At 41.9% G+C, this 23187-nt stretch overlaps 1 protein-coding gene across 1 annotated transcript; it reads right to left on the bottom strand.

Annotated features, from left to right (window-relative positions):
• Nucleotides 1–1619: 1619 nt before the first annotated feature.
• Nucleotides 1620–21605, bottom strand: LOC127103487 (uncharacterized). The gene is made up of 3 exons (XM_051040739.1): nucleotides 21250–21605; nucleotides 3023–3789; nucleotides 1620–2929 (listed from the first exon to the last, which is right to left on the bottom strand). The coding sequence occupies exons 1-3, from the start codon at nucleotides 21603–21605 to the stop codon at nucleotides 1620–1622; spliced, it is 2433 nt and encodes an 810-aa protein (XP_050896696.1).
• Between the last annotated feature and the right edge of the window lie 1582 nt (nucleotides 21606–23187).

Genomic DNA, 23187 nt, shown 5'->3' with positions numbered 1-23187 from the left:
TCCTCTCAAAGGCTCTTTGGCAGTTCTCGTTCCACTTGATGGCTTGGTCCTTCCGCAAGAGCTTGAAGATCGGTTCGCATGTGGCAGTCAGGTGCGATATGAACCTGGCTATATAGTTCAACCGTCCTAAAAACCCACGAACTTCTTTTTCTGTTCTCGGTACGGGCATAGCTTGTATGGCTTTAACTTTGTCGGGATCCACCTCAATGCCACGTTGGCTCACGATAAAACCTAGCAACTTTCCAGATCTTACTCCGAACGTGCATTTGTTTGGATTAAGTCTCAATCAGAACTTCCTCAGCCTCTCAAACAGCTTGTGCAGGTAGGTGAGGTGTTCCTCTTCCGTTTGGAACTTAGCGATCATATCATCAACGTATACTTCAATCTCTTTGTGGATCATATCATGAAAGAGGGTGACCATAGCTCTTTGATACGTTGCCCCAGCGTTCTTCAGGCCGAATGACATGACTTTGTAGTAGAAGGTTCCCCATGGGGTGATAAACGTTATCTTCTCCCTGTCTTCTGGATCCATTTTGATTTGGTTATATCCCAAGAAGCCGTCCATGAAGGAGAATACAGAGAATTGTGTGGTATTGTCCACTAACACATCAATGTGTGGCAGTGGGAAGTCATCCTTTGGACTAGCCCTGTTCAGGTCTCTGTAATCCACGCACATGTGTACCTTGCCATCCTTCTTAGGTACAGGCCCGATATTGGCAACCCACTGAGGGTAATTTGCAACTGCTAGAAAACTTGCATCCAACTGTTTTTGAACCTCTTCCTTGATCTTGATAGCCATATCAGGTCGAGTTCTTCTCAGTTTCTGCTTCACTAGAGGACAATCCTGTTTAAGCGGCAAACGGTGCATCACAATATCTGTGTCTAACCCAGGCATATCTTGATATGACCAAGCAAACACATCGACATATTCGTGCAGTAACTCAATCAGCCTCTTCTTGACCTCGGCATGTAGGTCGGCGCCAATCCTGATTTCCTTCTTGCAGTCTTCGATTCCAAGATTGACAGTCTCCAACGACTCTTGATGCGGTTGAATCAATGTGGACTCCTACTGTAGTAGCCTGGCTAGCTCCTCTGGGAGTTCACAATCTTCGTCACAATCTTCCTCGGCTTGGTAGATCAGACTCTCGAAATTATAATCAGCCATAGCATTTTTGTTGTCAATGGAATCCGAGTCAGATCTGCATGAGTGATTCATGCTTTATTTTAGAAAAAACCTATTTTTGAAAAAAAAATGACAAAAGAAAGACAGAGAGCGAAACTGTATGCAAAACACTCATTTTATTTCATTTTAAAACAATGATGAAAACAACGGGGGCCCTACAGGTTCTCCTATGCCTTGGGCACGGGCATAGGGATCCGAAACGAAAAATAGAAAATTACGTTTGACAGAAAGTGACTTCAGGTAGGTCCACTTCAGTCCAATTGTGGAGCTGCTGTCCCGCGGTTTTCTTGAGCACAAAGCAATCGGCTTCTGAGGTATTAAGGTCTTCGCCCACCATGGTGACCTGTTCCTCGAAGAGATGCCCAGCGCTTATGAAGTTTCCCATAATAGAGAGGGCTATCTCGTCGCCCCCTATGGGTGTATTTTGCTGGGTCGCCTATTCTGGGTGGTAACCTAAGCCAGACATGTTTTTGTTGACAGGCAGCTCCAAGATTCTCCCCCATCCCTCCGGATGATCTGCTTTTATTATTGTCTGAGCATCCTTTAGGGACGACATCGAGAGCTCAGACTTTCCGGATGCTCTTCCTTTGAGGGGATTCATCAACACATTGGCGATCTCGAATGCCTGAAAGGGTGTTTCATAAATATCCCCATCCACTTCAACATACCGGAAGGAGGATAGTTGGCTGACCAGAATGTCTTCTTCTCCATCGATGGTGACCAACTTGTCACTGATGATAAACTTCAGTTTTTGATGGAGGGTAGAGGTTACTGTCCCTGCAGCGTGGATCCATGGGCGGCCCAAGAGGCAACTATATACTGGATGGATATCCATCACATAGAAGGTCGCGAAGAAGGTGTACGGCCCTATCTTGATGGGAAGGTCCACCTCTCCGATGATTGACCGACGTGAACCATCGAACGCTCGCATTATCAACGCACTGGGTTTCATCAGTAGGCCCTCTATTGTCAGCTTGGTGAGGGAAATCTTCGGAAGCACATTTAAGGAAGACCCTGTGTCCACCAGCACCCTGGACATTATCGTGTCAGCGCACTCTATGGATACATGTAAGGCTTTGTTATGATTTTTTCCCTCGGGAGGCAGCTCATCATCGCAAAAGCCTAGGCATCCTTTCGAAGCTATATTATCCACTACCCCTTCGAATTGGTTGACGGTGATTTCTTGGGGCACATGGGCGGCGCTGAGAAACTTGAATAGAGCATCTCGATGGGCCTCGGAGCACAGTAGTAGTGACAATATAGAGATCTTGGATGGTGTTTGGTTGAGCTGATCAACCACTTTGTAGTCGCTCTTGTTTATGATGCGGAGGAACTCTTCCACGTCATCTGGCATAACTTTGCCTTGAGTTTGGGTTTGTTCCTGCTCCGGGCCGGCAGGTTGCTTACCCTTGCTCTTGGCGTTAGTTCCAAGATTCTCTTTTTCTGGTGGGGGTGGTGCAGCAAATATGCGGCCGCTTCGGGTCATGCCGCTAGTGCCTGCAATGTTCACCACTGGCTCTTGAACTTCCACTAATTTTTGTACCTCGGCAGGCTCGGGAACTTCATAGGGTACATGGATTACCAAAGTCTTTCGAGTTTTGGCAATCCTTTCTTCGAGTTTTCGCCCATGCAGATAAGCTGTGGAGTTATAGTTCCAGGGGACGGCCTTGGTGCTTTCGTTTGGGAATGGAGCCGGTACAACGATTACCAAGGGCGTCGTGGGAGCATTCTCAACAGGTATTTGTACTGGATAGTAAGGTATCTCCAGAGTAGACACCTCGTCGGTTGCTTAGGAATGTTCTACTAGGAAGATACCTTGATCTATCAGCATTTAAACACCTTCTCTAAGCTCCTCACAACCTTGTGGGGTATCCCCACAACGTGCACAGTCATCAGTGCATCCAGGGAACACGTTCCTTAGGAGCAACTGTTTCTTCACTTCCAGTAACGGAGTCTTTATCATGTCGACCTTTGAGATACGGTCGACCACAGCGGACTCTTGGATCATGTTCACGGGATGTCCGGCATGAGGAGGCATCGGATCGTTGTTGACATTGGGCCTCGCTGGTACGAACGATATGGTCTTCGAATCAAGGAGATCTTGCACTTTATACCTTAACTCTTTACAGTTATCAAGAGTATGGCCGGGTGCCCTAGTGTGGAACTCGCATCGTGCGTTTGCATCATAGCCCGGTGGGAGTGGGGACGGCTGAGGCCTGGCTTCCCTGAGCTTGATAAGAGAACAGTTCAACAGATGGTTTAGTAGTTGACAGCAGCTCATAGGAAGAGGATCGAGTCTCCTCTCTTGTCTTCTAGGACGTTGTTGGCTAGGTGGGTATTGCTGATAATTGTTCGGCTGCTGGTACTGAGCAGGCGGCTGGCCAGGGACTTGCTGTGGAGCGGCAGGAATAGCATATGTGGGTGGTTGATAGTGGTTGGGAGTCACTTCTGCGACCTGATAATACGGGGTTCGGTAAGCCTTCCTCTTCCCCTTGGAGGTTGATGCGGCGTTGGTCTCTCCCTCTTTTTTCTTGGGAAAACTGCCGTAAGGTTTCTTCGCCCCATTGACAGCATTAGCGGGGTTCGGGATCTTTCCGGCCTTTACACTGTCATACCCCAAAAATTACCCATCATTTTTCCTAAAAAAAAAAAAAAAAAAAAAAAAAAAAAAAAAAAAACGAAAAAAAAAGAAAAATTTAATTAATTAATTAATTAATTAATTAATTAATTAATTAAATAATTTAAATAAATAAATAAATAAAATATAACAAATTATTTTGGACTTGGGTCTCCCTCATTCCAAGCCCATTACCCACGAAATTAGTCTATAAATACTGAAGTTTCAGTAGGGGAGTTAGACTTGGAGTTTACACTGGGAGATTTACTGGAGAAAGAAGGAAGAGAAGCAAAACACTCTGAGGTTTCCTTGGAACAAAACCTTGAGGAAAAGAAAAGAGAGAGAACAGAGAAGGACGGATAGAAACTTTGGCATAGGAACCCTGCCTACCCGGAGAATTCAGAGTAAAGAAACCCTGAAGGCAGCCCATCTGCACCGAAGCCATCGCCGTCCAATTCCCGCTGCCTAACTTATTCCGATACTACAAGTGGTCAATCCCTTCAACCTTGAATTGGCAAACAGGTTTGCGTATCTCTATTGTTTATACTTTCAATTGGCCATATCTACATATATAATGCATCATGATTAAATGTTGATATATAATTTGCTTTCGTATGGGAATTTAAATATGCCTGAATACCCTGAATGTTTGACCATGTTATTCCTGTGATAAAATGCCATAAAATTCAAAGTTCCTAACATGGGGCTGTTTTCAAATTCAAAATCCGTGGCCTTCGCTAGGCGAGGCAGAGGCGAACGAGACAGTACCTGATTCTTCTAGTCTGTTTTTTTTTATGTTTTTATCATAGCCATGCATTATTTATCCTATCCTATTTATTGTTGTGATATTTCTCCGGTGTAATCTTCGATTGCACCCTGATTTGGTGTTCTGACATGTTTCTTTTTTTTAGTTTCGTAAAGGTTCACATATCCCAGGAAAAGGTTATTGGCTAGGTATTCCACTTTATTTGTGGGATACCCTTGTGGAGTTTCACCCTAAATTAATTTTTAATGTATTAATTTTTTAATATATATATTATTTTAATAATTTTAATGTGGAGTTTCATCCTAATTATATAATTAATTGTAAAACTTTGCCTTTGAATAAGTGATCTTGGACCTCTCTTTGTTGCCTTACGATTACGATATTACGGTCATGTCCCGCGAACGTGGGGATACCCTTAGCAAAGACCCTTCGGTTAAATCATCATAAAATAAATTATAGTCCCTCGGATGTTGCCTTCGAATATACAACTTTGTCCCTCGATGACCCTCCGATGTTGCCTACGGTTAAAAGATGATAGTCCCTTCGAATGCTAAGATATCCTCGTAACTGTTGCCTTCAATGACCAATCGATGACCCTACGATGACCCTTTTACATCCAAAGGATAAAACTACTTATTTCTCAATAATAAGGACAGTTTTACCCTCATAAGGATAGGAAATACTCATAAAGACCTTGGGTCGGTATAACTCTTAATTGCTGGCTCACAACCTAAAACATTTTTTCACACCTCACACCTTTCAAAATACCTTCAGAAAATCACCACTTGGTATACATTCATACTAGAATCATTACCGAGTTATATTTTTCTAAACAATTTTCAAAACTAAACGAGATAATCACTTTGTATACATTCATACAAGAATCATTACAAAGTTAAATTCTCTTTTCAAAACAATTTTTCTAAACAATTCACAAACACTTTTTTTTTAGACAAAAATAATATAAGTGATCGAGCAATTAAGAGCCCATGGATAACCATGGATACAAAGGGTGCTAACACCTTCCCTTTGTATAATGTACCTCCCGAACCCAAAATCTAAATTAAGGTTTTTCTTCTTCTTTCCACCTTTCCTTATTGGATAAAAGAAAAGTCGGTGGCGACTCTTGCTAACCGCGACATTGCGATTAAAACCACAAAAAAGTCCAGTTCACCGTATGACAGAACTGGCGACTCTGCTGGGGAACCTAAATATTTAAAAAGAGAGGTTACCTTAAAAACAAGATCACTTATTCAATTTGTCTGATTTATTTTTAAGGGATTGCTTGGGTATGTTATGCTTGAGTGAAAGATCCTACACCCGAATCTAGTGTACCTTAGGTAAGTAGCAAGAGATCATCGCGACTGTCCGGCGTATACTGGAATGGTCAAAATGATGGCTACGGTTAATGTGGCACTTTGGATGTCCTGATGTTCCTCATGTTAGTTGAGGAAATATTTGGCATTCGCGTGGTGTCATAAAAGCATTAACCAGACCTTTAGAACCCTAATTGACTCATCCTGGCCATTAGAAAGTAGTGAGATAACTGGCTTCGGTTCCGACTGGAGTTGGTTGAGACTCGATACTACACTCTTTGAGATTGGACTTTAGGGAAGCTTCGGTCAACCACTTGGTGTTGCACTGAAGTGGACTTAAGGAAAGGTCAATGATTTGAGATCCTTCTAGAACCCGGTTACTATTCTAAGACAGGTTGAACCAACCAAACTTCAGTGGGGAGGGTATTTACCTATGGAACTCACGCAAGCCTTAAAACCTAGGAATGATTGTTGTGTGACTTGCTTGTGCTTGTTATTTATCTAACAACATGACATCATAACAACATAACATCATAACATCATGGCATTGTACTAACCATTTCAAGGATTTAGGGATTTAACTCTGCTAAAAAAAAACAGAAAAAAACAAACAAAAGCAAAAACAAAAGAGAAAGAAAAAAAAAGCTCTTTTTGTTAGTTTATGCAAAGTTAAATCCCGAAAGTCCTTGAAAACATTTCATACATTGCATTGCATCGCATAACAGGTATTCTAAAGGATCAGTGTTCTCACGATTTTCCTATCAAACAGATTCCAGCAAATTCAAACAGATTGAACAATGGCTCTCGAACAAACTGTCAAAGATCTCCAGGCCCAGAATGCTCAATTCCAGGAAATGATGCTGAGCTTATCTAAGGGGCAGGAAGAACTGAAAGCTCTTTTGATGGAGAAGAAGAAGGACCAGAAACCTGTGGGTTACATCAACCCGGGGAGAAGGCTTAAGGGACAGGTTACAGGAGTCAAGATTAGAATTCCGAAGGATTCAGAAGAAGAAACCGAGAATGATTCGGAAGATGAGAATCCTAATCTCGTCAATTCTGAGGACGACGATGAAGATTATGAACATGAACAGTACTCTCCGAAGGATGATAAGTACAAGTTGCTGGAAGAACGTATGCTAGCTATGGAGGGGCAGAAAGTGCCCGGTCTGGATTTCGAAAACTTGGGTCTGGTCTCTGATGTGGTCATTCCCCGCAAATTCAAGGTTCCCATTTTCACTAAGTATGATGGTGCCTCTTGTCCTCAGATGCATCTAAGGGCTTATGTGAGAAAGATTCAGCCGCACACTACTGATAAGAAACTGTGGATCCATTTCTTCCAAGAGAGTCTGTCTGGCACACAGTTAGAGTGGTATTATCAGCTTGAGAGCTCTAACATCCGCACATGGACTGATTTAGCAACAGCTTTCTACAAGCACTACCAGTATAATTCTGAGTTAGCGCCTACTCGGCTACAGCTACAAAATATGACTATGGGCTCTAAAGAAAGTTTCAAAGAATATGCTCAAAAGTGGAGAGATTTGGCTGGCAGAGTCAAACCCCCTATGACTGATCGAGAGTTAGTGGACATGTTCATGGGTACACTGACTGGCCCATTCTACAGCCATCTACTGGGAAGTTCCTCGTCAGGTTTCACTGAACTTATCTTGACAGGTGAACGGGTTGAAAGCGGCATTCGAAGTGGAAAGATACAGGCAGCTACTTCTGCAAGCCACCAAAAAGTCCTATCAGGGAAAGAGTGAATCAAATGCTGTGTACAGTGAGAGGAAGCATAACAAGAAGAATCGTGACCATACTGTTGGGGCAGTTACAATTGCCGCACCGCCATCTCAGAACTTCCAACACAGACAAGACAGGTCGAGAAGACAGTTTACCAAGATCAATATGACTTTAACCCAAGCACTGCAGAGTATGTTAAAGGCCAATTTGATTACCCTCAGAGGCCCTCCTGCAAATCCCAACACTACTTCTCCTCGTTATAATCCCAACGCCAGGTGTGCCTATCACTAACACCGATAGCCCCGGGCATGATACGAATGATTGCTGGTGTTTTTACTTTTCTGTTTTGGTTGCGTAAATGTCCATTGATTTAATTTGAATTAATATGTGCATTTGAATATGATAAATGTTTACCAAAATATATGCGTAGAATAGCAATAGCAATTACTACCCGACTTCAGGATCGAGGAAAGGTCTAACCATGCTTCCAATGAATCCGCTACCAATTCTATTCCCCCAGCAAGTCTGTTATTCCCAGAAGAAATTAGCAGTATTCCCCGGCACAGCCAGTTACCCCCAACAGAGGTCGGCATCATCAGACAGATTGATCATCTCATCCATCCTCAGCCAAGATCTGTGGAATATTTCTACCATCAGACAGAATCAAGAACCCCCTGCCGAGAAAGGGTCATCGTTACAAATATCTCCAATCAGTAGATGGGGATTTATTTTCCCCAGTAGAGTCCCCAAGCAGAACTTCTCATACGCATAACTCATTCATTACATCATTTCACAGCATACGCATGCATACAACATTCGCATTTATTTTAGCATAACACGAAACATCTCATACATCATGACATAGCATGAAGCTAACTTTTCTTTGCAGGTTATTTATCCTCCTGATATAGTCAAAATAAAGGTTCATTCAGACAGACACCTTTATCAATCACATTCAAGATTCAGATACATATTTCAAATACAGTTCATGGGAACATTCATTCTGACAACACTTCGATATCCTCCTAACGATGGCATCTTTAAGCCCATCCCAGACATTTATTGCAAGTACAACATATACAGGTTATCAGATACAGCCTAACGTACGGTTCATTCTGATTCAGCCCAACATATGACTTCTTCAGCAACTCCAATGCGGTCTAACGTACGACCCATTTGGACCTTCAAATCCTCAGATGCTGCCTAGCGTACGGTACATTCAGGGGTGTAGTCTAGCGTACGACTACTTTCTTTTCAGATGCAGCCTAACGGACGGCTCATTCTACAACTCGGATACGATCTAACGTACGATCCATTCTGAACTTCAACAACCCAACGCGGTCTAACGTACGACCCGTTTGGATCTTACAACCCTCAGATGCTACCTAACGTACGGTACATTTCTGAAGTGTAGTCTGGCGTACGACTACCGCTTTCATCATCAGATGCGGCCTAACAGACGACTCATTCTGCGACGGTCTAACGTACGACCCGTTCGGATGTCCATCCCCCTCAGATGCTACCTAACATACGGTACATTTCTGAAGTGTAGTCTACGTACGACTACCCCTTTCGTCATCAGATTCAGCCTAACGTACGGCTCATTCTGCAACTCAGATACGATCTAGCGTATGGTCCATTCTGATCCTTTATCCCCAACAGCATATGACACACTCCGACTCCCCAGCGAAGTCGGCAGCCTAATGGATGACTCATTATACGGTCTAACGTACGACCCAGTGTGGCACCCATGTCTTCAAATTGGCCTAATATACGGCGCGATCTGAAGCTTTCGTCATCAAACCTCCCGGATGGCATCTTTAAGCCCATCTCCATCAAGACCAACTGTCGATTCTCAAGTGCAAATTTTTGGGGCATTCTAGTGTTCAATAATCTTCCACCTCCAGACCACGAATGGCATACACGCCATCCTAACTCTCTCGGTTCAAGAATATTGAACAGGGGCAGCTGTCATACCCCAAAATTACCCATCATTTTTCCTAAAAAAAAAAAAAAAAAAAAAAAAAAAAAAAAAAAAAAAACGAAAAAAAAACGAAAAAAAAAAAAGAAAAATTTAATTAATTAATTAATTTATTAATTAATTATTAATTATTAATAATTAAAATAAATAAATAAAATATAACAAATTATTTTGGACTTGGGTCTCCCTCATTCCAAGCCCATTACCCACGAAATTAGTCTATAAATACTGAAGTTTCAGTAGGGGAGTTAGACTTGGAGTTTACACTGGGAGTTTACTGGAGAAAGAAGGAAGAGAAGCAAAACACTCTGAGGTTTCCTTGAACAAAACCTTGAGGAAAAAGAAAGAGAGAGAACAGAGAAGGACGGATAGAAACTTTGGCATAGGAACCCTGCCTACCCGGAGAATTCAGAGTAAAGAAACCCTGAAGGCAGCCCATCTGCACCGAAGCCATCGCCGTCCAATTCCCGCTGCCTAACTTATTCCGATACTACAAGTGGTCAATCCCTTCAACCTTGAATTGGCAAACAGGTTTGCGTATCTCTATTGTTTATACTTTCAATTGGCCATATCTACATATATAATGCATCATGATTAAATGTTGATATATAATTTGCTTTCGTATGGGAATTTAAATATGCCTGAATACCCTGAATGTTTGACCATGTTATTCCTGTGATAAAATGCCATAAAATTCAAAGTTCCTAACATGGGGCTGTTTTCAAATTCAAAATCCGTGGCCTTCGCTAGGCGAGGCAGAGGCGAACGAGACAGTACCTGATTCTTCTAGTCTGTTTTTTTTATGTTTTTATCATAGCCATGCATTATTTATCCTATCCTATTTATTGTTGTGATATTTCTCCGGTGTAATCTTCGATTGCACCCTGATTTGGTGTTCTGACATGTTTCTTTTTTTGAGTTTCGTAAAGGTTCACATATCCCAGGAAAAGGTTATTGGCTAGGTATTCCACTTTATTTGTGGGATACCCTTGTGGAGTTTCACCCTAAATTAATTTTTAATGTATTAATTTCTAATGTATTAATTTTTTAATATATTATTTTTAATAATTTTAATGTGGAGTTTCATCCTAATTATATAATTAATTGTAAAACTTTGCCTTTGAATAAGTGATCTTGGACCTCTCTTTGTTGCCTTACGATTACGATATTACGGTCATGTCCCGCGAACGTGGGGATACCCTTAGCAAAGACCCTTCGGTTAAATCATCATAAAATAAATTATAGTCCCTCGGATGTTGCCTTCGAATATACAACTTTGTCCCTCGATGACCCTCCGATGTTGCCTACGGTTAAAAGATGATAGTCCCTTCGAATGCTAAGGTATCCTCGTAACTGTTGCCTTCAATGACCAATCGATGACCCTACGATGACCCTTTTACATCCAAAGGATAAAACTACTTATTTCTCAATAATAAGGACAGTTTTACCCTCATAAGGATAGGAAATACTCATAAAGACCTTGGGTCGGTATAACTCTTAATTGCTGGCTCACAACCTAAAACATTTTTTCACACCTCACACCTTTCAAAATACCTTCAGAAAATCACCACTTGGTATACATTCATACTAGAATCATTACCGAGTTATATTTTTCTAAACAATTTTCAAAACTAAACGAGATAATCACTTTGTATACATTCATACAAGAATCATTACAAAGTTAAATTCTCTTTTCAAAACAATTTTTCTAAACAATTCACAAACACTTTTTTTTAGACAAAAATAATATAAGTGATCGAGCAATTAAGAGCCCATGGATAACCATGGATACAAAGGGTGCTAACACCTTCCCTTTGTATAATGTACCTCCCGAACCCAAAATCTAAATTAAGGTTTTTCCTGTTCTTTTCCACCTTTCCTTATTGGATAAAAGAAAAGTCGGTGGCGACTCTTGCTAACCGCGACATTGCGATTAAAACCACAAAAAAGTCCAGTTCACCGTATGACAGAACTGGCGACTCTGCTGGGGACCTAAATATTTAAAAAGAGAGGTTACCTTAAAAACAAGATCACTTATTCAATTTGTCTGATTTATTTTTAAGGGATTGCTTGGGTATGTTATGCTTGAGTGAAAAGATCCTACACCCGGATCTAGTGTACCTTAGGTAAGTAGCAAGAGATCATCGCGACTGTCCGGCGTATACTGGAATGGTCAAAATGATGGCTACGGTTAATGTGGCACTTTGGATGTCCTGATGTTCCTCATGTTAGTTGAGGAAATATTTGGCATTCGCGTGGTGTCATAAAAGCATTAACCAGACCTTTAGAACCCTAATTGACTCATCCTGGCCATTAGAAAGTAGTGAGATAACTGGCTTCGGTTCCGACTGGAGTTGGTTGAGACTCGATACTACACTCTTTGAGATTGGACTTTAGGGAAGCTTCGGTCAACCACTTGGTGTTGCACTGAAGTGGACTTAAGGAAAGGTCAATGATTTGAGATCCTTCTAGAACCCGGTTACTATTCTAAGACAGGTTGAACCAACCAAACTTCAGTGGGGAGGGTATTTACCTATGGAACTCACGCAAGCCTTAAAACCTAGGAATGATTGTTGTGTGACTTGCTTGTGCTTGTTATTTATCTAACAACATGACATCATAACAACATAACATCATAACATCATGGCATTGTACTAACCATTTCAAGGATTTAGGGATTTAACTCTGCTAAAAAAAAAAACAGAAAAAACAAAACAAAAGCAAAAACAAAGAGAAAAGAAAAAAAAGCTCTTTTTGTTAGTTTATGCAAAGTTAAATCCCGAAAGTCCTTGAAAACATTTCATACATTGCATTGCATCGCATAACAGGTATTCTAAAGGATCAGTGTTCTCACGATTTTCCTATCAAACAGATTCCAGCAGATTCAAACAGATTGAACAATGGCTCTCGAACAAACTGTCAAAGATCTCCAGGCCCAGAATGCTCAATTCCAGGAAATGATGCTGAGCTTATCTAAGGGGCAGGAAGAACTGAAAGCTCTTTTGATGGAGAAGAAGAAGGACCAGAAACCTGTGGGTTACATCAACCCGGGGAGAAGGCTTAAGGGACAGGTTACAGGAGTCAAGATTAGAATTCCGAAGGATTCAGAAGAAGAAACCGAGAATGATTCGGAAGATGAGAATCCTAATCTCGTCAATTCTGAGGACGACGATGAAGATTATGAACATGAACAGTACTCTCCGAAGGATGATAAGTACAAGTTGCTGGAAGAACGTATGCTAGCTATGGAGGGGCAGAAAGTGCCCGGTCTGGATTTCGAAAACTTGGGTCTGGTCTCTGATGTGGTCATTCCCCGCAAATTCAAGGTTCCCATTTTCACTAAGTATGATGGTGCCTCTTGTCCTCAGATGCATCTAAGGGCTTATGTGAGAAAGATTCAGCCGCACACTACTGATAAGAAACTGTGGATCCATTTCTTCCAAGAGAGTCTGTCTGGCACACAGTTAGAGTGGTATTATCAGCTTGAGAGCTCTAACATCCGCACATGGACTGATTTAGCAACAGCTTTCTACAAGCACTACCAGTATAATTCTGAGTTAGCGCCTACTCGGCTACAGCTACAAAATATGACTATGGGCTCTAAAGAAAGTTTCAAAGAATATGCTCAAAAGTGGAGAGATTTGGCTGGCAGAGTCAAACCCCCTATGACTGATCGAGAGTTAGTGGACATGTTCATGGGTACACTGACTGGCCCATTCTACAGCCATCTACTGGGAAGTTCCTCGTCAGGTTTCACTGAACTTATCTTGACAGGTGAACGGGTTGAAAGCGGCATTCGAAGTGGAAAGATACAGGCAGCTACTTCTGCAAGCACCAAAAAGTCCTATCAGGGAAAGAGTGAATCAAATGCTGTGTACAGTGAGAGGAAGCATAACAAGAAGAATCGTGACCATACTGTTGGGGCAGTTACAATTGCCGCACCGCCATCTCAGAACTTCCAACACAGACAAGACAGGTCGAGAAGACAGTTTACCAAGATCAATATGACTTTAACCCAAGCACTGCAGAGTATGTTAAAGGCCAATTTGATTACCCTCAGAGGCCCTCCTGCAAATCCCAACACTACTTCTCCTCGTTATAATCCCAACGCCAGGTGTGCCTATCACTCCGATAGCCCCGGGCATGATACGAATGATTGCTGGTTGTTGAAGAACAAGATTCAGGATATGATCGACGCTGGAGAAATTGAATTTGATCCTCCGGCGACCCCCAATGTCATCACAGCACCTATGCCTAATCATGACCAGAATGTTAATGTTGTGGACGACAATTCTCACGTTACTGACGTTGCTGATTTAGCATCTCCTCTCCTGATCGTTAAGAAGAATTTATTGCAAGCTGGTTTATTTCCAGGTTGTGCTGAAGATTGCGATCTCTGTGTACTCCGACCCAATGATTGTTTGAAGTTGAAGAACGGCATTCAACGGCTGATGGATGATCGTACAATTCTATTTGAAAGGGTTCCTAAGGTGGACAACTCTATTGAAGAGGTATCTGTGATTGCTAGGTCCAAAGCTCCAGTGAAGATTACCGCTACTAGAGTGCCTGTGAAGATTACCGCTGAGCCCAAAGTGGCTCCCCTGATTATTACCGCACCTGGCCCCGTGCCATATTCCTCCAGCAAAGCTATTCCGTGGAACTATGGAGGCGACGTTTACATCCATGGCATAAAGCAAGTTGGTAGTTCTGCTAATCCTAATGATATTGTGGGGACTAGTAAAGTTACTCGAAGTGGAAGGATCTTCTCTCCAGAAATCTCACCTCCCGCTCCCGAAATTCGAGGAAAAAGACCAGTCAATCCTCCTCAGTCAGAGACATCGGTCGAAGTTACTTCTGAAGATGTTGCCAAACAGGAAATGGAAGAGATGCTGAAAATCATCCGTAAGAGCGATTTTGATGTAGTGGAACAATTGGGGCATACTCCGTCTAAAATCTCAATGTTGTCCTTGTTATTATCCTCTGAATCCCATGCCAATGCATTGATGAAATTCTTGAAGACCGCTCATGTGCCTCAAGAAACATCCGTCGATCAATTCGAACATTATGTTGCTAATTTGACTGTTGACAATGGCCTAGGCTTTTCCGATGCTGACCTGACGCCAGCAGGAAAGAATCACAATAAAGCTCTGCATATCTCCATCGAGTGTGAGGGGATCACCCTGGCTCACGTGTTGATCGACAACGGCTCTTCCTTGAATGTGCTCCCGAAAGCTGTACTCGATAAATTTGACTACAAAGGCATTGAACTGAAACCTAGTGATGTTGTGGTGCGTGCTTACGATGGTGCGAAGAGTGTTGTCTATGGTGAAGTGGTTCTCCCTATCAAGATAGGACCTCAAGTCTTCAACACTACCTTTCACGTGATGGACATTCGTCCCGCCTACTCCTGCTTGTTGGGGCGCCCTTGGATCCATGGGGCAGGTGCGGTAGCTTCGTCGCTTCATCAAAAGCTGAAGTATCCAATAGCAGGCATGGTTGTCACTGTATGTGGAGAAGAAGAGTATATTGTCAGTAGTGTGCAAGCCTTCAAATACGTCGAGATGGATGGTGAATTCTTTGAGACTCCTTCTCAGTCATTTGAAGTGGTTCCTCCACCCAGTCCTGTCCTTAAGCCAACTCCCCTTGTGCCCAAGGTTGTTCGTGCTCCCCCTGTCATGATCTCTCTGAAAGATGCTCAAGCCGCGATTGAAAATGGTGATCGTGCTGGTTGGGGTCAACTGATCAATGTACCGTACAAGTCTGATAAAGCTGGCCTGGGGTTTAACTCTGGAAAGATAGTCAAAAATCAGATTAATGCTATGGAAGATGCTGATAGTGATTGCGACTTGGATAGCTGGATTTTCCCAACAATTGGTGACGGACTCAACAATTGGAAGACTGAAGACATTATCCCGATTTCCTTTAGTCAGGAGTAATTGTTATTGTTTATTCTAGAATTGCAAATTTTAATTTTCTTTTACAATCAAACTTCTTAAAGCATTGTGTCTATGCCCGAGGCACAATAGCTAATTTGTTAAGGGTTTGTCATTTTCATAAGCATATTTATATTCAATAGATCAATGGACTTTTTGCATTCAAATATTGCGCTCTTTGTCTTTCCTATTATTTTCAAACAAGCTATGTTTTCTTGCACACACTCACGTAACAATTGCCGATCCATATCCACTCTGGATCCTGTTGGTAATGACTCTACTACTGTTCATTATGACTTTGAAAATCCGATCTACCAAGCCGAGGATGGAAGCGAGGAAGATTGTGAAGTCCCTGGAGAACTTGCCCGACTACTGCAAGAAGAAAAGACTATACAGCCGCATGAGGAATCAATTGAAATTGTAAATCTGGGTACTGAAATAAACAAGAAAGAAGTCAGAGGTTTCTTGGGGCACTCGAATTACATTGCCCGATTCATTCCACACTTGACTGCTACCTGCAAACCCATCTTCAAATTACTGAGACAAAATCAAGAGATGGTATGGAATGATGAATGCCAAGAAGCTTATGACAAAATCAGGAAATATCGCCAAGAACCTCCAGTTCCGATGCCACCAGTTGAAGGAAGACCTTTAATTACGTATTTGACCGTGTTAGAAAATTCAATGAGGTGTGTTGGGGCAACATGACGAGTCTGGTCGAAAAGAGCATGCCATATACTGCCTTAGCAAAAGGTACCGACTGTGAAACAAGATACTCACAGCCCGAGAAAGCTTGTTGTGCTTTGGCCTGGGCTGCTCGCCGACTAAGACAGTATGTTGAATCATACCACCTTATTGACTTCTAAGATGGATTCTATCAAATACCTATTTGAGAAACCTGCTGTCTCCTGAAAGAGTTATCACTGACAATGGTACTAATTTGAACAACAAGATGATTACTGAACTCTGCACGCAGTTCAAAATAAAACACCATAACTCTTCTCCGTACCGGCCAAAGATGAACGGCGCCGTGGGGACTGCTAACAATATCAAGAAGGTCATGCAAGAAATGACAGTAACATACAAAGACTGGCATGAGATGTTACCCTTTACTCTTTACGGTTATCGCACTTCAGTGCGCACTACGACAGGGGCAACTCCGTTCTCTTTAGTCTATGGAATGGAAGCCATCTTACTAGTGGAAGTTCAGATTCCCTCTCTAAGAATCATGAAAGAGGCGGGCTTAGATGAAGATGAATGGATTCAGACTCGACTCGATCAGATAAATCTGATTGATGAGAAGAGACTTGCGGCTGTTTGTCATGGGCAGATATATCAGAAATGCATGACCCAGGCATTTAACAAAAGAGTTAAGAGACAGGTGTACCAACTTGGCGACTTGGTGATCAAGCGTATCATTCTACCACAAGGTGATCCCAGAGGCAAATGGACTCCCACATACGAAGGGCCATTTGTGGTTAAGAAGGTATTCTCTGGTGGAGCCATGATACTCGCTACTATGGATGGTGAAGACTTCCCACATCCCGTGAACGCGGACATAGTTAAAAAATACTACGCATAAAAGAGACCCGCTAGATCGACGTATCTAGGCAAAAGTAAGGGCATCCCGGCGAACCAAAAGGGTTCGGGCAAAAATTAGGGATATATAAAAAAAAATGTACACCCGGCAAGTCGAAAACCTGAAAAGGCGGCTTGGGCAAAAAAGGGTATCCTGGTGGACTGAAAACCTGAAAAGGCGGTCCAGGCAAAAATTAGGGATTAAAGCGTATGACTATGTCCCGTTCTCAGTCAACTTTCATCCAAGTTCGAGGGACTGACCAAGCCAATCACTTCTATCCGACAGCAAGGGATGAGATGCTCGAAGACATAATGACAGTAGTAGGCTTAAAATCAATAGGACTTCTTCCACATAGCTTTCTCTTTGTTTTCGACAATTTCCTCTTACTAGGATTTCTGTCTCCTTGTACACAAATTGCCTGTTTATAGGCCTCCTTTCAAAATCAATACAACCCTCTTTCAAAAAAAGATGCTTTTGTTTTTACTTTTCTGTTTTGGTTGCGTAAATGTCCATTGATTTAATTTGAATTAATATGTGCATTTGAATATGATAAATGTTTACCAAAATATATGCGTAGAATAGCAATAGCAATTACTACCCGACTTCAGGATCGAGGAGAAGGTCTAACCATGCTTCCAATGAATCCGCTACCAATTCTATTCCCCCGCAAGTCTGTTATTCCTCAGAAGAAATTAGCAGTATTCCCGGCACAGCCAGTTACTCCCCAACAGAGGTCGGCATCATCAGACAGATTGATCATCTCATCCATCCTCAGCCAAGATCTGTGGAATATTTCTACCATCAGACAGAATCAAGAACCCCCTGCCGAGAAAGGGTCATCGTTACAAATATCTCCAATCAGTAGATGGGGATTTATTTTCCCCAGTAGAGTCCCCAAGCAGAACTTCTCATACGCATAACTCATTCATTACATCATTTCACAGCATACGCATGCATACAACATTCGCATTTATTTTAGCATAACACGAAACATCTCATACATCATGACATAGCATGAAGCTAACTTTTCTTTGCAGGTTATTTATCCTCCTGATATAGTCAAAATAAAAGGTTCATTCAGACAGACACCTTTATCAATCACATTCAAGATTCAGATACATATTTCAAATACAGTTCATGGGAACATTCATTCTGACAACACTTCGATATCCTCCTAACGATGGCATCTTTAAGCCCATCCCAGACATTTATTGCAAGTACAACATATACAGGTTATCAGATACAGCCTAACGTACGTTTCATTCTGATTCAGCCCAACATATGACTTCTTCAGCAACTCCAATGCGGTCTAACGTACGACCCATTTGGACCTTCAAATCCTCAGATGCTGCCTAGCGTACGGTACATTCAGGGGTGTAGTCTAGCGTACGACTACTTTCTTTTTCAGATGCAGCCTAACGGACGACTCATTCTACAACTCGGATACGATCTAACGTACGATCCATTCTGAACTTCAACAACCCCAACGCGGTCTAACGTACGACCCGTTTGGATCTTACAACCCTCAGATGCTACCTAACGTACGGTACATTTCTGAAGTGTAGTCTGGCGTACGACTACCGCTTTCATCATCAGATGCGGCCTAACAGATGACTCATTCTGCGACGGTCTAACGTACGACCCGTTCGGATGTCCATCCCCTCAGATGCTACCTAACATACGGTACATTTCTGAAGTGTAGTCTAACGTACGACTACCCCTTTCGTCATCAGATTCAGCCTAACGTACGGCTCATTCTGCAACTCAGATACGATCTAGCGTATGGTCCATTCTGATCCTTTATCCCCAACAACATATGACACACTCCGACTCCCCAGCGAAGTCGGCAGCCTAATGGATGACTCATTATACGGTCTAACGTACGACCCAGTGTGGCACCCATGTCTTCAAATTGGCCTAATATACGGCGCGATCTAAAGCTTTCGTCATCAAACCTCCCGGATGGCATCTTTAAGCCCATCTCCATCAAGACCAACTGTCGATTCTCAAGTGCAAATTTTTGGGGCATTCTAGTGTTCAATAATCTTCCACCTCCAGACCACGAATGGCATACACGCCATCCTAACTCTCTCGGTTCAAGAATATTGAACAGGGGAAGCTGTCATACCCCAAAAATTACCCATCATATTTCCTAAAAAAAAAAAAAAAAAAAAAAAAAAAAAAAAAAAACGAAAAAAAAAAAGAAAAATTTAATTAATTAATTAATTAATTAATTAATTAATTAATTAAATAATTAAAATAAATAAATAAATAAAATATAACAAATTATTTTGGACTTGGGTCTCCCTCATTCCAAGCCCATTACCCACGAAATTAGTCTATAAATACTGAAGTTTCAGTAGGGGAGTTAGACTTGGAGTTTACACTGGGAGATTTACTGGAGAAAGAAGGAAGAGAAGCAAAACACTCTGAGGTTTCCTTGGAACAAAACCTTGAGGAAAAAGAAAAGAGAGAACAGAGAAGGACGGATAGAAACTTTGGCATAGGAACCCTGCCTACCCGGAGAATTCAGAGTAAAGAAACCCTGAAGGCAGCCCATCTGCACCGAAGCCATCGCCGTCCAATTCCCGCTGCCTAACTTATTCCGATACTACAAGTGGTCAATCCCTTCAACCTTGAATTGGCAAACAGGTTTGCGTATCTCTATTGTTTATACTTTCAATTGGCCATATCTACATATATAATGCATCATGATTAAATGTTGATATATAATTTGCTTTCGTATGGGAATTTAAATATGCCTGAATACCCTGAATGTTTGACCATGTTATTCCTGTGATAAAATGCCATAAAATTCAAAGTTCCTAACATGGGGCTGTTTTCAAATTCAAAATCCGTGGCCTTCGCTAGGCGAGGCAGAGGCGAACGAGACAGTACCTGATTCTTCTAGTCTGTTTTTTTTATGTTTTTATCATAGCCATGCATTATTTATCCTATCCTATTTATTGTTGTGATATTTCTCCGGTGTAATCTTCGATTGCACCCTGATTTGGTGTTCTGACATGTTTCTTTTTTTTGAGTTTCGTAAAGGTTCACATATCCCAGGAAAAGGTTATTGGCTAGGTATTCCACTTTATTTGTGGGATACCCTTGTGGAGTTTCACCCTAAATTAATTTTTAATGTATTAATTTCTAATGTATTAATTTTTTAATATATATTTTTAATAATTTTAATGTGGAGTTTCATCCTAATTATATAATTAATTGTAAAACTTTGCCTTTGAATAAGTGATCTTGGACCTCTCTTTGTTGCCTTACGATTACGATATTACGGTCATGTCCCGCGAACGTGGGGATACCCTTAGCAAAGACCCTTCGGCTAAATCATCATAAAATAAATTATAGTCCCTCGGATGTTGCCTTCGAATATACAACTTTGTCCCTCGATGACCCTCCGATGTTGCCTACGGTTAAAAGATGATAGTCCCTTCGAATGCTAAGATATCCTCGTAACTGTTGCCTTCAATGACCAATCGATGACCTTACGATGACCCTTTTACATCCAAAGGATAAAACTACTTATTTCTCAATAATAAGGACAGCTTTACCCTCATAAGGATAGGAAATACTCATAAAGACCTTGGGTCGGTATAACTCTTAATTGCTGGCTCACAACCTAAAACATTTTTTCACACCTCACACCTTTCAAAATACCTTCAGAAAATCACCACTTGGTATACATTCATACTAGAATCATTACCGAGTTATATTTTTCTAAACAATTTTCAAAACTAAACGAGATAATCACTTTGTATACATTCATACAAGAATCATTACAAAGTTAAATTCTCTTTTCAAAACAATTTTTCTAAACAATTCACAAACACTTTTTTTTTAGACAAAAATAATATAAGTGATCGAGCAATTAAGAGCCCATGGATAACCATGGATACAAAGGGTGCTAACACCTTCCCTTTGTATAATGTACCTCCCGAACCCAAAATCTAAATTAAGGATTTTCCTGTTCTTTTCCACCTTTCCTTATTGGATAAAAGAAAAGTCGGTGGCGACTCTTGCTAACCGCGACATTGCGATTAAAACCACAAAAAAGTCCAGTTCACCGTATGACATACACCAATTTCAATTCTTTCGCCAGCAACGACCAAATTAGAGAACCCAGCCGATGTACTCCCTACCAGCTTCTCATAGTAAAGGCCCTGAAGTGTTCCCATGAACATATCGACCAACTCCTTCTCAAGCATAGGTGGTTGGACCCTAGCAGCTAGGTCCCTCCAACGTTGTGCATATTCTTTGAAGGATTCTTCGAATTTCTGAGTCAAGCTCTGGAGTTGCATCCTATTCGGTGCCATGTCAGTGTTATACTGGTAGTGCTTCAAGAAAGCTTCAGCTAGCTCTCTCCAAGAACGTACATGCGAGCGTTCAAGCTGTATGTACCATTCAACGGATGCTCCGCTGAGACTGTCTTGAAAGAAATGTATCAGCATTTTTTCATCGCCCGAATACGCAGCCATTTTCCTGCAGTAAGACCTGACATGGGTCTTGGGGCAGGTGTTTCCCTGATATTTCTCGAAGGCAGGTACCTTGAACTTAGCTGGGATCTTGATCCCTGGGACTAAGCACATATCAGCAGCCTCCAGCCCGAAGGTGTTAGGGCCCTCAATGGCTCGGACTCTTTCATCCATCATCTTGAGCTTCCTTTCAAGTTCATTTTATGGTGGCCCGAAAGGTTCGTACACTGACTCATTCCTAGGCATGAAGAAGTCTCCATCATGGTCTTCTGTACCAGCTTGGGAACCCCCCTGGATAGGGACATTTGGATTGTTAGGCATCCCTTCCACATGGGCCTGATTGATGACCGGGATCCCATTCCCTATGATGGGATTAGCAGCATTCATGTTGACATTGGCCCCTGGGTTAGCCTGGCGATTCTCTTCTGGTCGATGGACGACGTTCTGCATGATGTCCATGAGTTGCCCCAGTTGGGATCTCACTTGAGCCATCTCCTCCTGCATGGCAGTCTGTTTTGCTCAATCCTTTCCATAGCTATCTTTTGCTTAGCTCGGGTGTTGTAGAAGTGGGTGTATTATGAAATGCATGGGTAAATGATTGATGCATGATGCATGTTCATTTTTTTTTATTCTCGGGGGACCCTCATACGATTCATGATGTGACAGTAAAGCATTATAGAATAACATAAAAAGTTGGAACACCGACTTGGCTCAAATCAAGCAATTTTATTCATGAATTTGAGATTACAATTACAAAGGTATCAAGTAAAGTAACTCAAAACATGGAAAAGGAAACATGGATCTATGCTCAAATGACGCGTTTTGCTTTTCGCTCCTTCATTTCCTTCAACTCAACTTTGAACCTTTTCATCATTCAATCGCAAAGGTAGAGGAATCGGAGTATGGAGTGGGGAGTGGTCTTCTCATCAGCGTCCTCTAGGGCGTCATCTAGCCTCCAAGGAACTTCTTGGGTCAGTTCATTGCAGAACCTTGCCAAACAATCATAATTGGCTCGGTATAGAGCGGTTGCAGGTTGTAGTAGGTTGATACATCCGGCATAGGTGTCAAGAAGGCTATTCATCTTAGTCTTCTCCTTGAGCCAACCCAAACTCTCATTCTTCAAGGCAGAAAAACGGCATTTCCAGTGTTCGACAATTGCAATGGCCATCTCAATCTGGTGGCACTTCTCCTTCCATATTTGAGGGGTAACATAGGAAACCCTTATTGCCTCCTCTTTGAGGCGAAGTTCTACCTCTATCTTGGCCTTGGCCTCGCGGAGAGCCAGCTTGAGATCCTGAATCTCCATGTCAGTCAAATCTCTCAATGCTTTCTTCTCCTTGATAGCCGACTCGAATCAATGGTGGTTGTCCCCTCGTTCTTTCTCTGTCTGTTTCAGCTGTTTACGGAGAGAACTCAACCCCATATCCGCTTGAGCCAAACCCTCTTGGTACTTCTCTTTGAGATCTTCCTCAATTTTAGCCTTCTTTCTGCTTTTTGCCAAAAGCTCAAGGTCCCCCTCACTCTTCCTTTTCAGCCTAGCATGGTCTCTATCCAATGCATGGAGCTTCAATCGCAAGTCCTCATT

This window comes from Lathyrus oleraceus, chromosome 7, assembly GCF_024323335.1.
Source record: "Lathyrus oleraceus cultivar Zhongwan6 chromosome 7, CAAS_Psat_ZW6_1.0, whole genome shotgun sequence".
Lineage (NCBI taxonomy): Eukaryota > Viridiplantae > Streptophyta > Magnoliopsida > Fabales > Fabaceae > Lathyrus > Lathyrus oleraceus.
Note: the sequence above shows the minus strand (reverse complement) of the source record. Positions and strands in the feature narration are given on the sequence as shown.

Bases quoted from the DNA above. Each gene is read 5' to 3' on its own strand.
- LOC127103487 (XM_051040739.1), bottom strand. From the start codon at position 21,605: ATGGCTGCGTATTCGGGCGATGAAAAAATGCTGATACATTTCTTTCAA. The intron at 3,790-21,249 runs GTTCTCTAATTT...GGGGTATGACAG, and splicing joins GTAGGGAGTACATCGGCTGG to TGTAAAGGCCGGAAAGATCC. The intron at 2,930-3,022 runs GTGTTTAAATGC...CTTACTATCCAG, and splicing joins TTGTGAGGAGCTTAGAGAAG to TACAAATACCTGTTGAGAAT.